Here is a 22,939-nt window from a genome sequence, read left to right on the forward strand (position 1 = left end):
TAATACTGATGATGACCTGGACTTCATTCTCATCCCTTTTTCAATCTTTTGGTTATTTTTATTTCTGCCTGAGCCCTCCCGCCCCCCTTTTTATTGGTTTAAGGTCCTTTCTACAGCCCTATTTATCCTTTCTGTTAAGATCTTGGTCCCAGCCCGGTTTAGGTGAAGCCCCTCCCAGCAGTACAGCTCCTTCCTGTCCCAGTACTGGTGCCAGAGTCCCATAAAATGGAACCCCTCCTTCCCACACCAATCCTTTAGTGTCTTTTTTTTTGCAGGTGTCTATTTTTTGGGAGGCCCTCTGGGGAAGAGGATTTGAGGAAGACAAATCTGACACCCATCCCCAGCCAATATGTAGGGGAACTATGGAGCACACTGCAAGACTAACTCAACTCCCTGAGCATGTAGTGACTTGAATGTCTCCATCCATTTACACAAAATTAATTATAGGATTCCTCTGGGGTAGGAGCAGCACATGTGTTTTGGAAAAGAAGGAATTTAGTGATGAAATGCCTAAAGCTCAAAATGTGTCCCTAAAGCAGGAGTGTCCAACCTGCAGCCCTAGAGCCAAAGGCAGCCTCTACTATCCACTCTTCAAAGTCCAGGTAACTGTCGTATTTGCAATAATATTTAGTTGCTAGTTTGTCTTGTTTCAATTTTGTGGGGCTGCAGGGTTGAAAAGTCCTGGTTTTAGTATTGTAGTCTTATTGGTGTATTAATGCTAAACCAACACCAAGCTCTGTTAGTGTAACCAGCTGCAGACATATGCAAATTCATGGGAACATGGAGTTAAACATTATATGGGGCGCTGAAGCTCTTTCATACACACATGTACAGCCCACAAAGGCAAAACTTGAACACATCTGCCCTAAAGTCATCCAGGAATCTTTGGCCCTATAATGGAGCCCTTCCATAGGTATCAGATGGTTTTCACGGGATTCCTTAAAGCCACATAACTGTGGAGACCACAGTCAAAGTCTGTGGAATTATTGAAAATTACTGACATAACCCTAAAACAGTTTGCAGGCCAACAATCGGCAGAACCTTTGGTGACTGCAGAGATCTCAACTTAGCACTGAGTAATGCATATCCTCAGTGACTTCAACCTCTACCTTCATTCCTCTTGCTTTGTTATCTAACTTCTCTGTTCTCGTGTAATCTTGCCCTTAATATTCAGTCATCCTGCATTCCTGGTGATCTTACAATTAATTACAAAGAACCTGCATTTGTTCCTGTACCTAGACCTGAATCTTGATCTGCTTCCCCTTTAGTGACCTGATGTTGCTTGCAACAGCTACAGAATGAATTACCTTAAACACCTATGATAGATAAAAATACAATTGCAATCAAAATGTACATTTTAATAGGTCAGAATTTATCACGAGTGCATTTATTTAGAACCAAATGGAATAGTACAGTAATTTACATTTTAGGCACCATAATCAATATGAGCCAACAATACTTGACAAAACCTGATTCATAATTCAGCATTCAGGACACACAATCTGTACAAATAGAATTTAATATAATTACATCCTTGAAATGAGTTCCTCATTTAAATACAAACTAAAATGTACACCTTGCAGAATATGTGTTTTGAGTGATTACACCACCCCCAGCGGGACATCATTATGCTTTTATAACGCCTTCCAGGAAATCTTTCTCAAGTACTTCCTCAATTTTTTGTCTGGCTTTGCTCCATAATGTTTTCTGGTTCTCCGTTTTAATGTCTTTATTTGAGAATGAGTTTGTGTATGGGACAGGGCTCCCTGAGTATCCAGTAGACCTGCTTGTGACTTTGTTGGAGAAAAATTGGCTGAGCACATTGAAGAAAGGAAGCAGCTGCTCGATGTTGCGAATGGAGTAAACAGTCAGCAGGAGTTGGCCTGGTTCACAAGCTAGTGTCCTCCCTGAGTTGTCATCCTCTGGATTTTTCTGTAAATAAACAACAAAATTCTGCCATGAATTGGATTCCAGTTATTTCGTATCATGATTGACTGCAAGTACAATACACAAGCTTGAGCTTTTCCAAAACTCAGTAGTTGAATATAGAGCACTATTTCCTTCTATGAGGAAGTTAACCCACTTCAAACTAATGCTGAGTTAAAGTTCAATGTGACAACAGGGGAAAAATAAACCAAATTGTAATTGAGATCTAAATCACTGACATTTTACTATACAAGCCTTTGCTCATCTCCATGTCCTTTGTAAAATATTTTGAAAATTAAAATGAGAGAAAGAAAAATGTAAAGACAAAGAAAGAATTTATATAGCATTTTTCACATCCTCAGGACATCCCAAACATTTTACAGCCAATGAAGTACTTTTGAAGTGCAGGCACTGTTGTTTTGCACGCAAAAGCTGCCTCATTACAAGCAGCAACCCCAAATGCCCTGTCCTCTTCTCTTGCTAACATTCCTGCTCAGCACGCCTGCTGGGGGCTAACCAAGCCAATCCCTGACCCGTCCCACTCACCCTCCCCACCACTACCCTCTTGGAACTTTGCCAGAGATCAACAATCACCACCCTCTCTGCAATTCCCTCCAGAACGTCTGTTCACTTCTGAACAAGGTCCTTGCAATCCATGATTTCATTGATGATGATAAAACTGACATCCTGGCTTTAACAGAAATTTGGCTCATGGGTGGTGTCATCTTGCCCCTACTGATGCCTCCCCCGCCTAGCTATATGTTCTACTACCCGTCTTGCCCAAATCTGTCCTTGCAAACTAACCTCAAAGTTTCCAATTTAAAATCTCATCCTTGTGTTCAAATCCTTTCATGGCCTAGCCCCCTCCTACCTCTGTAACCTCCTCCCGCCCTACAACAACCATCGAACTCTCAGTTCCCGACTCCAGCCTCTTGTGCATTCTCCCAACTCCCTTTGCCCCACCAATGGTGGCTATGCCTTCAGCTGCTCTGACCCCACGCTCAGGAATTCCCTAACTAAACTTCTCCTTTGAGGCCCTCCTTAAAATCACCTCTTTGATCAAGGTTTTGGTTACCCCTCCTAATATTTCCTTCTTTGGCTCGGCATCCATTTTTTGACTATGCCAATGTGAAGCGCCTTGTTTTTTTTAAAAACTATGTTAAAAGCGCTATCTAAATGCAAGTTGTTGTTTTACTAAAAACTAATCTGCAGCCACAATGGACTCTACCCATGTAGCTGTTTAAATAGTACATAGCAATAGATCAGTAACGTTTGTCAATTTGTTTTGCCTTCTCTAGTTTCCCTGACTACTTTTCCCTGCTATGACACTCATTAAGTCACATCTTGTATTGGAAATGTCACGGACTATAGGTTAGAATAATCGATCATCGTGTTTGTATAAACTGGAAGATTGCTTGCAATGCCAGTGGGTTTGGGCTCTCAGATGGCTGAGTGAATTTATTAGCTAACTCAGTGTAGATGAGAGGCCTTGAATTTGGATGGGGCTCAGCAGTGACGCTCCCTGTAGTTCAGTAGCCATTGACAGTCAAGGGTCACATATGAATAATGACCACTTGTCTGAGCTACTGGAGGATGCCATCGAAACCTACCTAGGCAAAGAGTCAGTGCCTTCAGGAGAGGTGGAGAAAGGAGACAATTAGTGAGAAAGAGGTGTAATAAATTGGATAGCCAGGTGGTGAAGGATAGAATACTAGAGCCTGATCTTCAGTTGCTTCCAAGCCTTTATTCACAGAGATCCACATTACCTACTCCACACCCTAGATAAGCTTTCAGAAAATGGATACAAGAGTGTCCCCAATTGATATGCACCACCTGAACACAATTAACACTAATTGATATAAATCGTATGGATACAATTAACAGGAGGAAAGAAAATACCTTTGCTCTTTTCCTCAGCAGTTTGGCCAATCGAACCACGTAGGGTTTGAATTCTCGTTGATGTGTTCCCTGTCTGCGAACTTCCAGCCCTGAATCATCAGATACTTCTGGAATGAAAGCCCAACGATACCTAAACATACAGAGTGAATTAAATCTCATTTTAACTCCATAAATACATTGCTTTGAACATTGTTCTAAAACGTCCAGAAGAAAAAGCACTAAAATTACTGAACTGTAGTAACATAAGCATTGACAGTAGTTAAGTTACTCCCTTTTATCAGGGTGTATCATTAACATTCATACTTTGGAAACAGCACTGCCATCATCATTCTGCTTGGGTAAATTCATATTGGAACTCTTTAAAGTAGTCTATACATCTGTAACAAAAGGTTGGGAATTAACTAGAATTTACATCAAGCCACTAAACACAGCTTAATGTTTCTTGTGTTACATGACTGATTACACAATGTATGCTTGCCTGCTTTGCAGGTTATCCCAGGTTTCAAATACATACACATGGCACAGGACCCTCATACCTCATGATAATACGGACAGCTCCCATTAACAATTTGTTGAGTGAAGTCACAAATTTGCACTCGATATATTTTTCATGTTGGGTTTACCCTTTTCATAATGAATGTGTTTAAAAAGTAATGTTTTGTTTCCATTGCACACTGAAATATGTCCAGGAACTTTCTCTGCTGAAAACTCTATAAAAAATGGCTCAATGACCCAAAAGGTGATTCCTATAGATTTCAATTTTGGAGGTTTGAGTGCAGGTTAGCAGTAAAACCAATTATACTGTTAAAAGGCTCACATTAGAAAGGAAGTTATTTGAAGTAAAGGAACTGACTAGATCCAGTGATGCACTAACACGATGTCCATGGATTGACAGGACATGGGATACCCTCAGCCAGGCCGTCCAGTGGGGAGAGTGGATTCAAGGCCAAGGGGAGGATAAATCAACCTATACCACTCTCTTGGAAGCTAGCTCAAGGATCGGGACAAAACTCTGTCTTCTTTCTGGCCTCACTCCATCCCAGTATGATATTTCCTATGTACATAGAGTATATTACCTGGAATACGAGGTTGCAAATGCATTGATTAAAGATTAAAGAAAGGTGTCTCCTTTAAATACGTTGCTCTCTTCTCTCCGTCCCAAGGAAAACATTACTGAGAAACAGCTACAATAATGGTGGCAAGTTTAGATTCCACTCTATGCATGATAGGAAATAATGCATCTCCCTTCACTTACATCTGAAACTGGGGAAGGTTTTCAGAGGGCAAGGTCAGAGCCAAATCCAGGAATTTGCATGCAGATAGGTAGAAACCAAGCCACCGCTGGTTGTTGTAGGATGTGGAGAACCCATTACCTCCCATGTAGGTGGTTTCCAAGCCAGATACTGATGGACCAGCAGTTCTGAAATAGATAAGTGCGTTAACAATGGCAACTACAGATAAAGTTCCAAAATACAGAGTAAGTAAAAACTCCAAGAAAAAGGGCCTTACTTTGAGAATGTGCTGACATACACATTCAGTGCTACAATTTTAAAAAGTTTTTTTTGGTAAATTTGGCATGTCAGAACTGAAGAATGGAACGTTTCTACTTTCAAAACTCAGTGTCAGTATGGAGCAGTCCTAGGTCAGTATGGCATGACCAAGGAGGGGGCGCGTCGAGCGAGAGCGGGGGCGGGGGGGGGGCAGAGCGTGAGCGGGGGCGGGCAGAGCGCGAGGGCGGGGGCGGGGGGGCAGAGCGCGAGAGCGGGGGCGGGGGGGGGCAGAGCGCGAGAGCGGGGGGGGGGCGGAGCGCGAGAGCGGGGGCGGGGGGGGGGCAGAGCGCGAGGGCGGGGGCGGGCAGAGCGCGAGGGCGGGGGCGGGGGGGGCAGAGCGCGAGAGCGGGGGCGGGGGGGGGGGCAGAGCGCGAGAGCGGGGGCGGGGGGGGGGCGGAGCGCGAGAGCGGGGGCGGGGGGGGGCGGAGCGCGAGAGCGGGGGCGGGGGGGGCGGAGCGAGAGAGCGGGGGCGGGGGGGGCGGAGCGCGAGAGCGGGGGCGGGGGGGGGCGGAGCGCGAGAGCGGGGGCGGGGGGGGGGGCGGAGCGCGAGCGGGGGGGGGGGGCGGAGCGCGAGAGCGGGGGCGGGGGGTGGCGGAGCGCGAGAGCGGGGGCGGGGGGTGGCGGAGCGCGAGAGCGGGGGCGGGGGGTGGCGGAGCGCGAGAGCGGGGGGGGGGGCGGAGCGCGAGAGCGGGGGGGGGGGGTGGCGGAGCGCGAGAGCGGGGGGGGGGGGTGGCGGAGCGCGAGAGCGGGGGGGGGGGCGGAGCGCGAGAGCGGGGGGGGGCGGAGCGCGAGAGCGGGGGGGGGCGGAGCGCGAGAGCGGGGGGGGGCGGAGCGCGAGAGCGGGGGGGGGGCGGAGCGCGAGAGCGGGGGGGGGGCGGAGCGCGAGAGCGGGGGGGGGGCGGAGCGCGAGAGCGGGGGGGGGGGGCGGAGCGCGAGAGCTGGGGCGGGGGGGGCAGAGCGCGAGAGCGGGGGCGGGCAGAGCGCGAGAGCGGGGGCGGGGGGGGCAGAGCGCGAGAGCGGGGGCGGGGGGGGGCAGAGCGCGAGAGCGGGGGCGGGGGGGGGCAGAGCGCGAGAGCGGGGGCGGGGGGGGGGCAGAGCGCGAGAGCGGGGGCGGGGGGGGGCAGAGCGCGGGAGCGGGGGCGGGGGGGGGGCAGAGCGCGGGAGCGGGGGGCCATAGCGAGGGAGGGGGGGCCGAGGGAGGGGGGGGCAGGGAGAGAGAGGGGGGGGCAGGGAGAGAGAGGGGGGGGCAGGGAGAGAGAGGGGGGGGCAGGGAGAGAGAGGGGGGGGCAGGGAGAGAGAGGGGGGGGCAGGGAGAGAGAGGGGGGGGCAGGGAGAGAGAGGGGGGGGCAGGGAGAGAGAGGGGGGGGCAGGGAGAGAGAGGGGGGGGCAGGGAGAGAGAGGGGGGGGCAGGGAGAGAGAGGGGGGGGCAGGGAGAGAGAGGGGGGGGCAGGGAGAGAGAGGGGGGGGCAGGGAGAGAGAGGGGGGGGCAGGGAGAGAGAGGGGGGGGGCAGGGAGAGAGAGGGGGGGGCAGGGAGAGAGAGGGGGGGGCAGGGAGAGAGAGGGGGGGGCAGGGAGAGAGAGGGGGGGGCAGGGAGAGAGAGGGGGGGGCAGGGAGAGAGAGGGGGGGGCAGGGAGAGAGAGGGGGGGGCAGGGAGAGAGAGGGGGGGGCAGGGAGAGAGAGGGGGGGGCAGGGAGAGAGAGGGGGGGGCAGGGAGAGAGAGGGGGGGGCAGGGAGAGAGAGGGGGGGGCAGGGAGAGAGAGGGGGGGGCAGGGAGAGAGAGGGGGGGGCAGGGAGAGAGAGGGGGGGGCAGGGAGAGAGAGGGGGGGGCAGGGAGAGAGAGGGGGGGGCAGGGAGAGAGAGGGGGGGGCAGGGAGAGAGAGGGGGGGGCAGGGAGAGAGAGGGGGGGGCAGGGAGAGAGAGGGGGGGGCAGGGAGAGAGAGGGGGGGGCAGGGAGAGAGAGGGGGGGGCAGGGAGAGAGAGGGGGGGGCAGGGAGAGAGAGGGGGGGGCAGGGAGAGAGAGGGGGGGGCAGGGAGAGAGAGGGGGGGGCAGGGAGAGAGAGGGGGGGGCAGGGAGAGAGAGGGGGGGGCAGGGAGAGAGAGGGGGGGGCAGGGAGAGAGAGGGGGGGGCAGGGAGAGAGAGGGGGGGGCAGGGAGAGAGAGGGGGGGCAGGGAGAGAGAGGGGGGGCAGGGAGAGAGAGGGGGGGCAGGGAGAGAGAGGGGGGGCAGGGAGAGAGAGGGGGGGCAGGGAGAGAGAGGGGGGGCAGGGAGAGAGAGGGGGGGCAGGGAGAGAGAGGGGGGGCAGGGAGAGAGAGGGGGGGCAGGGAGAGAGAGGGGGGGCAGGGAGAGAGAGGGGGGGCAGGGAGAGAGAGGGGGGGCAGGGAGAGAGAGGGGGGGCAGGGAGAGAGAGGGGGGGCAGGGAGAGAGAGGGGGGGCAGGGAGAGAGAGGGGGGGCAGGGAGAGAGAGGGGGGGCAGGGAGAGAGAGGGGGGGCAGGGAGAGAGAGGGGGGGCAGGGAGAGAGAGGGGGGGCAGGGAGAGAGAGGGGGGGCAGGGAGAGAGAGGGGGGGCAGGGAGAGAGAGGGGGGGCAGGGAGAGAGAGGGGGGGCAGGGAGAGAGAGGGGGGGCAGGGAGAGAGAGGGGGGGCAGGGAGAGAGAGGGGGGGCAGGGAGAGAGAGGGGGGGCAGGGAGAGAGAGGGGGGGCAGGGAGAGAGAGGGGGGGCAGGGAGAGAGAGGGGGGGCAGGGAGAGAGAGGGGGGGCAGGGAGAGAGAGGGGGGGCAGGGAGAGAGAGGGGGGGCAGGGAGAGAGAGGGGGGGCAGGGAGAGAGAGGGGGGGCAGGGAGAGAGAGGGGGGGCAGGGAGAGAGAGGGGGGGCAGGGAGAGAGAGGGGGGGCAGGGATGGAGAGGGGGGGGCAGGGAGAGAGAGGGGGGGGCAGGGAGAGAGAGGGGGGGCAGGGAGAGAGAGGGGGGGGCAGGGAGAGAGAGGGGGGGCAGGGAGAGAGAGGGGGGGCAGGGAGAGAGAGGGGGGGGCAGGGAGAGAGAGGGGGGGGCAGGGAGAGAGAGGGGGGGCAGGGAGAGAGAGGGGGGGCAGGGAGAGAGAGGGGGGGCAGGGAGAGAGAGGGGGGGCAGGGAGAGAGAGGGGGGGCAGGGAGAGAGAGGGGGGGCAGGGAGAGAGAGAGGGGGCAGGGAGAGAGAGAGGGGGCAGGGAGAGAGAGAGGGGGCAGGGAGAGAGAGAGGGGGCAGGGAGAGAGAGAGGGGGCAGGGAGAGAGAGCGCGGGAGGGTTAGAGGGGGGGCAGGGAGAGAGAGGGGGGGCAGGGAGAGAGAGGGGGGGCAGGGAGAGAGAGAGGGGGCAGGGAGAGAGAGAGGGGGCAGGGAGAGAGAGAGGGGGCAGGGAGAGAGAGAGGGGGCAGGGAGAGAGAGAGGGGGCAGGGAGAGAGAGAGGGGGCAGGGAGAGAGAGAGGGGGCAGGGAGAGAGAGCGCGGGAGGGTTAGAGGGGGGGCAGGGAGAGAGAGGGGGGGCAGGGAGAGAGAGGGGGGGCAGGGAGAGAGAGGGGGGGCAGGGAGAGAGAGAGGGGGCAGGGAGAGAGAGAGGGGGCAGGGAGAGAGAGAGGGGGCAGGGAGAGAGAGAGGGGGCAGGGAGAGAGAGTGCGGGAGGGTTAGAGGGGGGGGCAGGGAGAGAGAGGGGGGGCAGGGAGAGAGAGGGGGGGCAGGGAGAGAGAGGGGGGGCAGGGAGAGAGAGGGGGGGCAGGGAGAGAGAGGGGGGGCAGGGAGAGAGAGGGGGGGCAGGGAGAGAGAGGGGGGGCAGGGAGAGAGAGAGGGGGCAGGGAGAGAGAGGGGGGGCAGGGAGAGAGAGGGGGGGCAGGGAGAGAGAGGGGGGGCAGGGAGAGAGAGGGGGGGCAGGGAGAGAGAGGGGGGGCAGGGAGAGAGAGGGGGGGCAGGGAGAGAGAGGGGGGGCAGGGAGAGAGAGGGGGGGCAGGGAGAGAGAGGGGGGGCAGGGAGAGAGAGGGGGGGCAGGGAGAGAGAGGGGGGGCAGGGAGAGAGAGGGGGGGCAGGGAGAGAGAGGGGGGGCAGGGAGAGAGAGGGGGGGCAGGGAGAGAGAGGGGGGGCAGGGAGAGAGAGGGGGGGCAGGGAGAGAGAGGGGGGGCAGGGAGAGAGAGGGGGGGCAGGGAGAGAGAGGGGGGGCAGGGAGAGAGAGGGGGGGCAGGGAGAGAGAGGGGGGGCAGGGAGAGAGAGGGGGGGCAGGGAGAGAGAGGGGGGGCAGGGAGAGAGAGGGGGGGCAGGGAGAGAGAGGGGGGGCAGGGAGAGAGAGGGGGGGCAGGGAGAGAGAGGGGGGGCAGGGAGAGAGAGGGGGGGCAGGGAGAGAGAGGGGGGGCAGGGAGAGAGAGGGGGGGCAGGGAGAGAGAGGGGGGGCAGGGAGAGAGAGGGGGGGCAGGGAGAGAGAGGGGGGGCAGGGAGAGAGAGGGGGGGCAGGGAGAGAGAGGGGGGGCAGGGAGAGAGAGGGGGGGCAGGGAGAGAGAGGGGGGGCAGGGAGAGAGAGGGGGCAGGGAGAGAGAGGGGGCAGGGAGAGAGAGGGGGGGCAGGGAGAGAGAGGGGGGGCAGGGAGAGAGAGGGGGGGCAGGGAGAGAGAGGGGGGGCAGGGAGAGAGAGGGGGGCAGGGAGAGAGAGGGGGGCAGGGAGAGAGAGGGGGGCAGGGAGAGAGAGGGGGGGCAGGGAGAGAGAGAGGGGGCAGGGAGAGAGAGAGGGGGCAGGGAGAGAGAGAGGGGGCAGGGAGAGAGAGAGGGGGCAGGGAGAGAGAGAGGGGGCAGGGAGAGAGAGAGGGGGCAGGGAGAGAGAGAGGGGGCAGGGAGAGAGAGAGGGGGCAGGGAGAGAGAGAGGGGGCAGGGAGAGAGAGAGGGGGCAGGGAGAGAGAGCGCGGAAGGGTTAGAGGGGGGGGCAGGGAGAGAGAGAGGGGGCAGGGAGAGAGAGAGGGGGCAGGGAGAGAGAGAGGGGGCAGGGAGAGAGAGAGGGGGCAGGGAGAGAGAGAGGGGGCAGGGAGAGAGAGGGGGGGCAGGGAGAGAGAGGGGGGGCAGGGAGAGAGAGGGGGGGCAGGGAGAGAGAGGGGGGGGCAGGGAGAGAGAGGGGGGGGCAGGGAGAGAGAGGGGGGGCAGGGAGAGAGAGGGGGGGGCAGGGAGAGAGAGGGGGGGGGCAGGGAGAGAGAGGGGGGGCAGGGAGAGAGAGGGGGGGCAGGGAGAGAGAGGGGGGGCAGGGAGAGAGAGGGGGGCAGGGAGAGAGAGGGGGGCAGGGAGAGAGAGGGGGGCAGGGAGAGAGAGGGGGGGCAGGGAGAGAGGGGGGGCAGGGAGAGAGAGGGGGGGCAGGGAGAGAGAGGGGGGGCAGGGAGAGAGAGGGGGGGCAGGGAGAGAGAGGGGGGGCAGGGAGAGAGAGGGGGGGCAGGGAGAGAGAGGGGGGGCAGGGAGAGAGAGGGGGGGCAGGGAGAGAGAGGGGGGGCAGGGAGAGAGAGGGGGGGCAGGGAGAGAGAGGGGGGGCAGGGAGAGAGAGGGGGGGCAGGGAGAGAGAGAGAAAAAAAGGGAGTGGCAGAGAGAGGGAGAGAGATTGAGATTGATTGAGTGGAGGGAGGTTTACCCTGCAACTCTGGGTATTGTATTCTTAGCACTCTCATTCCTCACCTTAATGAGAACAAAAATTATCCAAACATGGTTATTAAAAAGATTACACTGATTACATGTTCTTAATACTATTACCATCTATTAACAAAGTTGAATAATTGCTCATGCCCAATAAATGCAAACTTACTTTCAGAAAACTAAGTTTGAGTCACTAAACACTGGAGACACTGAATGATACAATAAGTCCTCACCATGATGTGACATCTGTGAAGTTTTAATAAATTCTGGTGCAGCATTTTTGAGTTATTAAGTGACTCAAAGAATCCTCAATAGTTACCTGGTATCTGAGGAGAGGAGGGCACTTTAACCAGCTGAGGACTGATTGAGAACAACCCAACCATGCATTCTATGTTTTCCCTCTGTTCCTTTGGAAAAGCAACCGACCCATTACAACAGTAGTGACCAGGAACCTGGCTTTGGGGAATTGCACAGCTACCTGCAATTACATCACAATGATGGTCTGCAGGAACCCTTTACCTTGAAATGTCTTCATCTGCTGTCAGTTCCTGCTCAATCAGCAAAAATACTTGCACCTTTAGGGAATGAGAAGAGAAGCCGGTGGTCAATGTAATCACTTATAAGCTATTAAATATGTTGCACGCCCCCACAAAACAAAACAGCTTTCTCTCTTCAATTGGAGAAAAAGAACTGAGGAGCAAGATGAGAATAAGACCCTGTATACAATGCAGTATGAGGGGAGACACTGACAGATACAATAAATCCTGACCACGATATGACAGTCGTGAGGAAGAGGGGAAATCATGTAGCTCTTATGAGGATGCCACATGTAACAAATTCTTAAAGCGGATGGTGTATTCATTCCAACGACTTAAGCTTCTACTGCACATGGAGAATTAATGAATAACAACTTGTTAAGTCCTTTAAGATTTTCTTCAGTCAGTTCTTATGTAACTCTCAAGGCAGCTGGGAGAAAATGGTCAAGTAGGAAACCAAGCCTACTGTTGTGGGAGTGATTAGGCAGCAATGATAATGATTTTAAGCTTGTGAGATTTGGGTGTCAAACACTTGCAACGACTTTCTCCTGCACCTCTGAATTACTCCCAACTCGAGAAGAAGGACTGAGCAGGACCTGGGTTACATTGAATTACTAGCATAGAAACAGTCCATTCGGCCTAACAGGTCCATGCCAGTTTATGCTCCACACGCGCCTCCTCCCTCCCTACTTCATCTAACCCCATCAGCATAACCTTCTATTCCTTTCTCCCTCATGTGTTTATCTAGCTTTCCCTTAAGTGCATCTGTGCTAGTCGCCTCAACTACTCCTTGTGGTAGCGAGTTCCACATTCTAACCACTCTCTGGGTAAAGAGGATTCTCCTGAATTCCCTATTGGATTTGTTAGTGACTATCTTATATTTATGGCCCCTAGTTCTGGTCTCCCCTGCAAGTGGAAACTTCTTTCATAATCTTAAAGACCTCTATCAGGTCAGCCTTCAATCTTCTCTTTACTAGAGAAAAGAGTCTCAGCCTGCTCAATCTTTCCTGATAGGTATAACCTCTCAGTTCTGGTATCATCCTAGTAAATCTTATTTGCACCTTCTCCAGTGCCTCTATATCCTTTTTATAAAATGGAGACCAGAACTGTTCACAATACTCCAAGTGTGGTCTAACCAAGTTTAACATAATTTCTCTGCTTTTCAATTCTTTCTCTCTAGAAATGAACCCCAGTGCTTGGTTTGCTATTTTTATGGTCTTATTAACCGGCGTCGCTACTTTTAGTGATCTGTACCCCCAGATCCCTCTGCTCCTCTATCCCATTTAGACTATTATCATCCAAGCAGTATGCGGCCCCCTTATTCTTCCTACCAATCTATATTGAAATTCATTTGCCAATTACAAGCCTGTTCTGCAAGTTTATTAATGTCTTCCTGTATTTCGTCGCAGTCCTCCTTGGTATTAACTACACCCAATTTGGTGTCATCCACAAATTTTGAAATTGTACTTCCGATTCCAGAGTCCAAATCGTTTATGTAAATTGTGAACAACAGTGGTCCCAGCACCAATCCTTGTGGAACACCACTTCCCACCGTTTGCCAGTTTGAGTAACTACCTTTAATCCCTACTCTCTGTTTTCCGTTTTGTAGCCAGCTTGCTATCCATTGACTCCACATGATCTGACCTTAGTCATGAATCTACTATGCAGCATCTTATCGAAAGCCTTTTTGAAAATCTAAATATATTACATTAAGAGATGCAGATTGTATTGTTTGCTTGCAAAGATGCTGGATTCACATGAATTTACATTTTGACATGATTCGTTTGTAAACTAAGTATGGAAGATTCATTGAACCTGGTGCAACTCTATAAATTTACAAGGATGACTTTTAGTCAGCTTACCAGTTCTGTGATCATAGTGGGCCACAGTGAGGTGAGATGGCGTGGAGACATCCGTAATAGCAACACCCGGAAAAAGAGGAAAACCTGGGCATGGAGTGTGGGGACCTGTGGTAGGCGCAGACTTTCCACAAGCCGTTCTGTAACAGTGCAAAATACAAACCAATCGAAAACTCTGGAAATTCATGACTGAAGTTTACTGTGAAAGGTAATGCTTAACTTACGATTTACATACACTGACGATGGATGATCCACAGGAGAATGTGTTAGGTACAAAGCAATGCCAAGTTGCCGACAGTTACTCTAAATAACTGACATCAGTTTGTTCACTAATGGCGTACAACAATATGATTACAAGCCGACCGTGCAGCTTCAGATCAACTCCATATTAACTTGCTGTGGTGATATAACATACAAAATCTTTCAGTAACAATAGCATTGCACAGCAGTCAGAGTCACCACTCACAACCCCTGCTGGTACAAAGATGTGTCCAAACTGAACATGTGTTTAAATAACCAGATAACCCAGAGTGACTTCAGAGGCAATAATCTGATACTGTGGACCCTGCAACCATCAAACTTGCCTGCTGAAAATTTGCAGTGATTTATTCAACATGAGCTTGATTTGCTGTTAACTGTGTTCAGCCAAGGAGGCCACTGACTGAGATTATGGTGCAGCACTAATCTCTGGATGTCATTGCTTTAGAATCCAGTTGTCTCATCTGCTAATTTACAACAAAACAGCAATGAGTTACCTGTGCTCATAGGGCGGGTTTGTTTGCGTATCATAGAAGTGGAAGTGGGGCACGGGAGGAGGTCCGGGTGCAGGGGCACGGGAGGAGGTCCGGGTGCAGGGGCACGGGAGGAGAACGTACTGGAGGAAGCGCTGAGGGTAGCAAGGGCACATAATGTACTCTGGGTGGGGGAACTTGAATGTCCATCACCAAGAGTGGCTCTGTAGCACCACTGCTGACCGAGCTGGCCGAGCCCTGAAGGACATAGCTGCCAGACTGGGCCTGTGGCAGGTGGTGAACCATCACGAGGGAAAAACCTACTTACCACCGTGCGAAATGAATAGATTCAGAACAGATCTCGCAGCTCAAAACTGGGCATCCATGTGGCGCTGTGGGCCTCATGGATGCCCTGCAGCAGAATTGTATTCCAGCACAATCTGTAACCTCATGGCCCGGCCTCACTCTACCATCACCAACAAGCCAGGAGATCAATCCTGGTTGAATGAAGAGTGTAATAGAGCATGCCAGGAGCAGTACCAGGCAAAACTAAAAATCAGGTGCCGACCTGATGAAGCTACAACACAGGACTACAAGCATGCTAAACAGTGGAAGCAGCAGGCTATAGAGCTGAGCAATCCCACAACCAATGGATCAGATCAAAGTTCTGCAGTCTTGCAACATCCAGTCATGAATGGTGGTCAGTAATTAAATAACTAACCGGTGGAGGGGCTCCGTGAACATCCTCATCCTTAATGATGGCAGAGCCCAGCACGTGAGTGCAAAAGACAAGGCTGAAGCGTTTGCAACCATCTTCAGCCAGAAGTGCCAAGTGAATGATCCATCTCGGCCTCCTCCCGAGATCCCCACCATCAGAGAAGCCAGTCTTCAGCCAATTCGATTCACTCCACGTGATATCAAGAAACGGCTGAGTGCACTGGATACAGCAAAGGCTATGGGCACCAACAATATCCTGGCTGTAGTGCTGAAGACTTATGCTCCAGAACTAGCCCTGCCTCTAACCAAGCTGTTCCAGTACAGCTACAACACTGGCATCTACCTGACAATGTGGAAAATTATCCAGGTATGTCCTGTCCACAAAAAGCAGGACAAATCCAGTCCAGCCAATTACCGTCCCATCAGTCTACTCTCAATTATCAGCAAAGTCATGGAAGGTGTCGTCGACAGTGCTATCAAGCGGCACTTACTCACCAATAACCTGCTCACCGATGCTCAGTTTGGGTTCTGCCAGGACCACTTGGCTCCAGACCTCATTACAGCCTTGGTCCAAACATGGACAAAAGAGCTGAATTCCAGAGGTAAGATGAGAATGACTGCCATTGACATCAAGGCAGTATTTGACCGAGTGTGGCATCAAGGAGCCCTAGTAAAATTGCAGTCAATGTGAATCAGGGGGAAAACTCTCCAGTGGCTGGAGTCATACCTAGCACAAAGGAAGATGGTATTGGTTGTTGGACGCCAATCATCTCAGCCCCACGGCATTGCTGCAGGTGTTCCTTGGGGCAGTGTCCTAGGCCCAACCATCTTCAGCTGCTTCATCAATGACCTTCCCTGCATCATAAGGTCAGAAATGGGGATGCTCACTGATGATTGCACAGTGTTCAGATCCATTCGCAACCCCTCAGTTAATGAAGCAGTCCTTGCCCGCAGGCAGCAAGACCTGGACAGCATCCAGGCTTGGGCTGATAAGTGGCAAGTAACATTCGCACCACACAAGTCCAGGCAATGACCATCTCCAACAAGAGAGAGTCTAACCACTCCCCTTGACATTCAACGGCATTACCATCGCCGAATCCCCCACCATCAACATCCTGGGGGTCACCACTGACCAGAAACTTAACTGGACTAGCCACATAAATACTGTGGCTACAAAAGCAGGTCAGAGGCTAGGTATTCTGTGGTGAGTGACTCACCTCCTGAATCTCCAAAGCCTTTCCACCATCTACAAGGAGTGTGATAGAATACTCTCCACTTACCTGGATGAGTACAGCTCCAACAACACTCAAGCAATTCGACACCATCCAGGACAAAGCAGCCTGCTTGATTGGCACCCCAGCCACCATCTTAAATATTCACTCCCTCCACCACCAGTGCACCATGGCTGCAATGTGTACCATCTATAAGATGCACTGCAGCAACTTGCCTAGGCTTCTTCGACATCATCTCCCAAACCCACGACCTCTATCACCTAGAAGGACAAGGGCAGCATGGGAACACCACCACCTGCACGTTCCCCTCCAAGTCATGCACCATCCTGACTTGGAAATATATTGCCGCTCCTTCATCGTTGCTGGGTTAAAATCCTGGAACTCCCTACCTAACAGCAATATGGGAGAACCTTTACCACACGGACTGCAGCGGTTCAAGAAGGTGGCTCACCACCACCTTCTCAGAGGCAATAAATGCTGGCCTTGTCAATGATGCCCACATCCTACGAATGAATTAAAAAAATCATATGTAAGCAGTGATACTTTACAGTTACGGAGTGTTTGAATGTTTCAACTACTCACTATAGGGAATCACAATAGTGATTAGTTCACAATATGGGGAAAAACAAGTGAGGACTTCTTATAATTGGGTATGTTGTACACAGGGTTTAATGATATTTATAATCTATTTGAGCTTTACTAGGTTGATGTCATCCAAACACCTCTAAGTTAACTATTGAAACTACTCCCACTATCTTGTGTGCAAGATACTTGACCCTAACTTGCTGAGTGCACATTTGAATGGTGTTACCAACCTTGTATATCTGGCAGATACTTCTGGTATTGATCCACTTCACTGCTAAAAATAGCGAAGGCCAGTCTCTTTAGGAGCATTGCTCGCTGTTCCAGTTCTGCCTCACGACTTGCGAACAGATTGAGTGAGCTGCTTTGAGCTACTGCTACTCGAGCTGTGGGAGTGAAAACCACAATCGGGTCAGGAGAATGCCTCAGATACACTACTGATGTAAAAGGATGGAAGTACCTGCACTGACTTTCACTCAGACGTTTATTTAATTGTAAACAATCTTACAACACCAAGTTATAGTCCAACAAATTTATTTTAAATTCCACAAGCTTTCGGAGGCTTCTTCCTTCCTCAGGTGAACGGTGTGGCCTCACAGCTATTAAATTGTATACTTCACAAACCAAAACAAGCTAAAGGCCATTAAATTTCATCAGCCTACTGTGCACTTCACTAACTCTGTTCCTGATGTTGGGACTGCTCTTATCAGCAGGAATATGCTGGAACTTGAGCTCCCGTTTCGCTAGAACGTCAATCTTTATGTTCTTCTACTTCTCTCCATTTAAGGACCTTTAAAGTCAGTTTTTATTACTGATTTAAAAACCCACATTCTTATCAATTTCTACTTCTGGCATCAAAAATTGGGATACAATATGGGGAAAAAATAGAGCCCCAAAAACCAGTAAATTTGTATCAGTATCAGTCAAAGACTTTTTATTTTGAACATTGAACCTCAAAGAAAACAAGCAAGAGGCTAACAAGAGCCCTCAGGCCCCAGATTGTGGCATTTACTTTAATAGTTCTTGTTTTTAAGGTATTTACATACAACTCATCCATAGATAAACTTTATCACTTCAGCTGATGGTGATCTCAAGGGTACACTTTACTTCTGCTCTCAGCTGCATTACTGCAGCATCAGTAGTAAGAGAGAGAAGCTTGTTAAACAGGCTTTAAGCAACATGGCCAGCAACATTAAGAAGTGAACTTACCTAAGCTGCCTCCGCCTCCAGAATCCGACACAAAGTCAGTGCTGGGATGTGCACGCAACGTACAAGTGCCATCACTGCATACGGAGCATACATACGGCACCGTGCATCAAATATGGTGAAGTCTTGAGCTCAACGCTCGCACATCTTAGAATTACATAGAATGTACAGCACAGAAACAGGCCATTCGGCCCAACTGGTCCAAGCTCCAAACGCACCTCCTCCCACCCTACTTCATCTAACCCTATCAGCATAACCTTCTATTCTTTTCTCCCTCACGTGTTTATTCAGCTTCCCCTTAAATGCATCCGTGCTATTTGCCTCAACCACTCCTTGTAGTGTGTTCCACATTCTTATCATTCTTTGGGTAAAGAAGTTTCTCCTGAATTCCCTATTGGATTTATTAGTGACTATCTTATATTTATGGTCCCTAGTTTTGGACTCCCTCACAAGTGGCAACATTTTCTCTACGTCTATCCTATCAAACCCCTTTATAATTTTAAAGACTTGCTATTAGGTCGCCTCTCAGCCTTCCCTTTTCTAGAGAAAAGAGCCTCAGCTAATTCTTATGAGTATATCCTCAGTTCTGGTATCATCCTTGTGAATCTTTTTTGCACCTTCTCCTGTGCCTCTATATCCTTTTTATAATATGGAGACCAAACTCTGCACAGTACTCCAAGTGTGTTCCAACCAAGGTTCTATACAAGTTTAACATAACTTCTCTGCTTTTCAATTCTATCCCTCTACAAATGAACCCCAGTCCTTTGTCTTTTTTATGGCCTTATTAGCCTGCATCACTACTTTTAGTAATTTGTGTATTGCTTTGCTGCTCTACCCCATTTAGACTAATTATCCAAGCAGTATGTGGCCTCCTTATTCTTCCTACCAAAATGTAACACCTCACACTTGTCTGTATTGGAATTTATTTGCCAATTACACGCCCATTCTGCAAGTTTATTAATGTCTTCCTGTATTTCGTTGCAGTCCTTCTCGGTATTAACTATACCTCCCAATTTGGTGTTGTCCGCAAATTTTGAAATTGTACTTCCAATTCTCAAGTCCAAATTGTTTATGTAAATTGTGAACAACAGTGGTTCCAGTACCGATCCTTGTGGGCACCACTTCCCACCTTTTGCCAGTCTTCCCTAACATCTATTAATATGCGCGGATGCAATCCATCCAAACCTCTCTCTGCTTTTGGTTCTGTAGACAGCTTGCTATCCATTCTGCCATCTGTCCCGACTCCATCTGCTCTGACCGTAGTCATGAGTCTACTATCCGGTACCTTATCAAAGAACTTTTGTAAATCGAAATATATTATAGCTACTGCATTAGCCTTGTCTATTCTTTCTGTTACTTCTTCAAAGAATTCAATAAGGTTGGTCAAGCATGAAATCTATGCTGACTATTCTTTATTATATTTTCAGTTTCCCAATGTTTCTTAATTGCATCTTTCAGTAAGGATTCTGTTATTTTTCTGACCACAATGTTAAGCTAACTGATCTATAGGTCCCTGGACTTGTTCTATCTCCCTTTTTAAATATAGGTATAACATTAGCTGTCTGTCCTCTGGCATTATTACCAATTCTAATGATTTTTTATATATATGTAATAATGTCTGTGCTATCTCTTCCCTAACTTCTATTAATATGTGCGGATGTAATCCATCCAAACCAGGAGTTTTATCCTCTCTAAGTTTGATTATCTCCCCCCTTTCTATCATAAATATCTTTATATCTTTTTTGATCTCTCCTTTTAATGTCATGTCCATTTTATTAGTCCCTCTGGTAAATACTTAGGCAAAAGTAATTGTTCAATATTTCTGCTATTTCGCTGTCATTACCTGCGGGTTTATCTTGTGAATCCCTTAGCCATCTTATCCCTATCCTGATTTTTCTCGTTATTTTTGTGTCTGTAGAATACCTTACTTTTTTTTAATATTCCTTGATAACTTAATTTCATAGTTCCTCTTGGCTTTCCTAATTGTTTTTTTTGATTTCTTTCCTAACCTCTTCGTATTCCCATTTGTCATCCTCTCCATTGTTGTCTTATGTACTTAGTGTATGCCTTTTACTTTCGTTTCAATTTTGACTGTATGTCTTTAGTCATCCATGGTGTTTCATTATTGGCTAGTTTGTTCTTGTTTATTCGTGGAATATATTTCTTCTGGACTCTATTGATCACTGTTTTAAATATTTCCCACTGCTGTTCTATCTCCATGTTTGCCAATATTATGTTACAGTTTATTTTCCCTAGTTCCATTGTCATCCCCTCAAAATTAGCTTTTTTCCAATGTCTTTGTCTTATGTCCTTCTCAATTTTTATCTTAAACTGTATAATGTTGTGATCGTTATTGCCTAGATGTTACCCTATGCTGCTCTTCACTTATCTGCTCTGATTCATTTCCCATTACTAGATCTAGCAGTGATTCCTCTCTTGGGCTTCTTACATACTGGATAGGAAAGGAGTCCTGAACACACTGTAAAAACTCTAATCCCTTTTTCCCCTTTCCCTACCTCTTCTTGCCATTTTATTTGTGGGTAGTTGAAATCTCCCAAGATTATTATTCTATGTCTTTTACTCATTTCATTGATTTGCTTACATATTTCTTCCTCCACCTCCCTTTCACTATTAGGTGGTCTGTACAATACCCCTATTAGCATGATCGATCCCTTATTATCTTTTATCTCAATCAATATGGTTTCTGTTTCTATCTTCTGTTAGTTATGTACTTTTTTTCTACTGCCATTATGTTATCTCTAATTAGTACAGCTACTCCACCCGCTTTCTTCCTTCCCTATCCTTTCTTCGCAAGGAGCAAGAGAATTTGGGATGTTGAAAGGTAAGCATTGTTTTTTATAACCGATCTACCAAACCAGAAAAATCTGGGAACTTATCGGTAGAAATTGGCAAAAAAGCAATCTTAAAGTTCTCTATCTATATTGATATAAGAAACTGTTGTCACTTTCTAGCAATCATATTAGCGATTGTAGTCATGTGACCATTCTGATCATTCCATATTTAACTCTACACCAATGCTGGTAAAGGCAGGATAGGTGGGGAGTGAGGATTCAGTAGATTTCAGTTCATATACTAACAGTGGCCAGTTTCTTCCCAGTCCCAACTTTCACACCGGGCTCTGTTTTAACGCAATGTGCCGCAGTGGTCTTTCACTGTTTCTTTCTTCTGCCTTTCATGCCCTTACTCCACCTGCTAGGATGGCTTCCTAGACCAGCCCGAGGCAGCACCCTTCTTTCTTCCCATCAAATCCCATGGGTCTTTTTTGCAGTGCTGTCTGACTGTTGGTAAGCCAGCTTCAGCACGGAGAGTTGCCAACACCAGAAGCTCAGGCAGAATGCAGCCAGGGAAATTGGAAAGAGAAGCAGTGGAAATGTAATATAGACAGAGAGGGCAGGAAAGACAAAGCAACACAGACAATAGGGGAGTGGAGATAGACACCTCAAACCGGCCTAGGCAAAAAGGGGGCAGGGTACAGCACAGGGATAACATAAGAACATAAGAAATAGGAGCAAGAGTAGGCCATTCGGCCCCTTGAGCCTGCTCCACCATTCAATAAGATCATGCCTGATCTTTGACCTCAACTTCTCTTTCCCACCCTATCCCATATCCCTTGATTCCCCTAGAGTTCAAAATCTATCTATCTCAGCCTTGAATATACTCAATGACTCAGCATCCACAGCCCTCTGGGGTAGAGAATTCCAAAGATTCACAACCCTCTGAGTGAAGAAATTCCTCCTCATCACAGTCTTAAATGGCTGACCCCTTATCCTGAGACTATGCCCGCTAGTTCTAGACTCTTCAGCTAGGGGAAACAACCTCTCAGCATCTAAATACAACCTGGCCTCAGTCTCAGACCCACAAACTATAGACTCTAGCACTTCTAATAATTTCATGAATGACAATCAATGTTTTGTGTACAGTAAAATGGAGTCTCTAGTTAAACAGTACAGTTAAAATGACCCATCAACTGCAAACTTCACTGATATTGGCTTTTTAAAAAAAAATTTGTTCATGGGATGTGGGTGTCGCTGATAAGGCCAGCATTTATTGCCCATCCCTAATTGCCCTTGAGAAGGTGGTGGGTGGTGAGCCGCCTTCTTGACCCGCTGAAATCCGTGTGGTGAAGGTTCTCCCACAGTGCTGTTAGGTAGGGAGTTTCAGGATTTTGACCCAGCAACGACGAAGGAACGGTGATATATTTCCAAGTCGGGATAGCGTGTGACTTGGAGGGGAACATGCAGGTGGTGGTGTTCCCATGTGCCTGCTGCCCTTGTCCTTCTAGGTGGTAGAGGTTGCAGGTATGGGAAGTGCTGTCGAAGAAGCCTTGGCGAGTTGCTGCAGTGCATCCTGTAGATGGTACACACTGCAGCCATGGTGCACCGGTGGTGGAGGGAGTGAATGTTTAGGGTGGTGGATGGGGTGCCAATCAAGCGGGCTGCTTTGTCCTGGACGGTGTCGAGCTTCTTGAGTGTTGTTGGAGCTGCACTCATCCAGGCAAGTGGAGAGTATTCCATCACACTCCTGACTTGTGCCTTGTAGATGGTGGAAAGGCTTTGGGGGGGGGGGGTCAGAAGGTGAGTCACTCGCCGCAGAATACCCAGCCTCTGACCTGCTCTTGTAGCCACAGTATTTATGTGGCTGGTTCAGTTAAGTTTCTGGTAAATGGTGACCCCCAGGATGTTGATAGGGGATTCTGCGATGGTAATGCCGTTGAACATTAAGGGGAAGTGGTTAGACTCTCTCTTGTTGGGGATGGTCATTGCCTGGCACTTGTCTGGTGCGAATGTTACTTGCCACTTATCAGCCCAAGCCTGGATGTTGGCCAGGTCTTGCTGCCTGCGGGCACAGACTGCTTCATTATCTGAGGGGTTGCGAATGGAACTGAACACTGTGCAATCATCAGCGAACGTCCCCATTTCTGACCCTATGATGCAGGGAAGGTCATTGATGAAGCAGCTGAAGATGGTTGGGCCTAGGACACTGCCCTGAGGAACTCCTACAGCAATGTCGACAAAATTCTTGTCCACATTTAGACCAGAAAAAATCGCCATGGTAACTAACCG

The 22,939-nt window shown here is 50.4% G+C and overlaps 1 protein-coding gene across 2 annotated transcripts in view; it reads right to left on the reverse strand.

Moving 5' to 3' along the window:
- Window positions 1–1,371: 1,371 nt before the first annotated feature.
- The window catches only part of dop1a (DOP1 leucine zipper like protein A), a 224,271-nt gene continuing 202,703 nt past the window's right edge, over window positions 1,372–22,939 (reverse strand). For both annotated transcript variants that reach the window (XM_067989164.1, XM_067989163.1), the window contains exons 32-37: window positions 16,883–17,035; window positions 13,391–13,527; window positions 11,512–11,567; window positions 5,081–5,245; window positions 3,826–3,955; window positions 1,372–1,932 (exon numbers count right to left, since the gene is read on the reverse strand). In XM_067989164.1, coding sequence (XP_067845265.1) covers window positions 1,627–1,932; window positions 3,826–3,955; window positions 5,081–5,245; window positions 11,512–11,567; window positions 13,391–13,527; window positions 16,883–17,035 — 947 coding nt within the window. In that variant the 3' untranslated portion in view covers window positions 1,372–1,626. The remainder of the gene's footprint in view (window positions 1,933–3,825; window positions 3,956–5,080; window positions 5,246–11,511; window positions 11,568–13,390; window positions 13,528–16,882; window positions 17,036–22,939) is intronic.

This window comes from Heptranchias perlo, chromosome 8 (genome assembly GCF_035084215.1).
Source record: "Heptranchias perlo isolate sHepPer1 chromosome 8, sHepPer1.hap1, whole genome shotgun sequence".
Lineage (NCBI taxonomy): Eukaryota > Metazoa > Chordata > Chondrichthyes > Hexanchiformes > Hexanchidae > Heptranchias > Heptranchias perlo.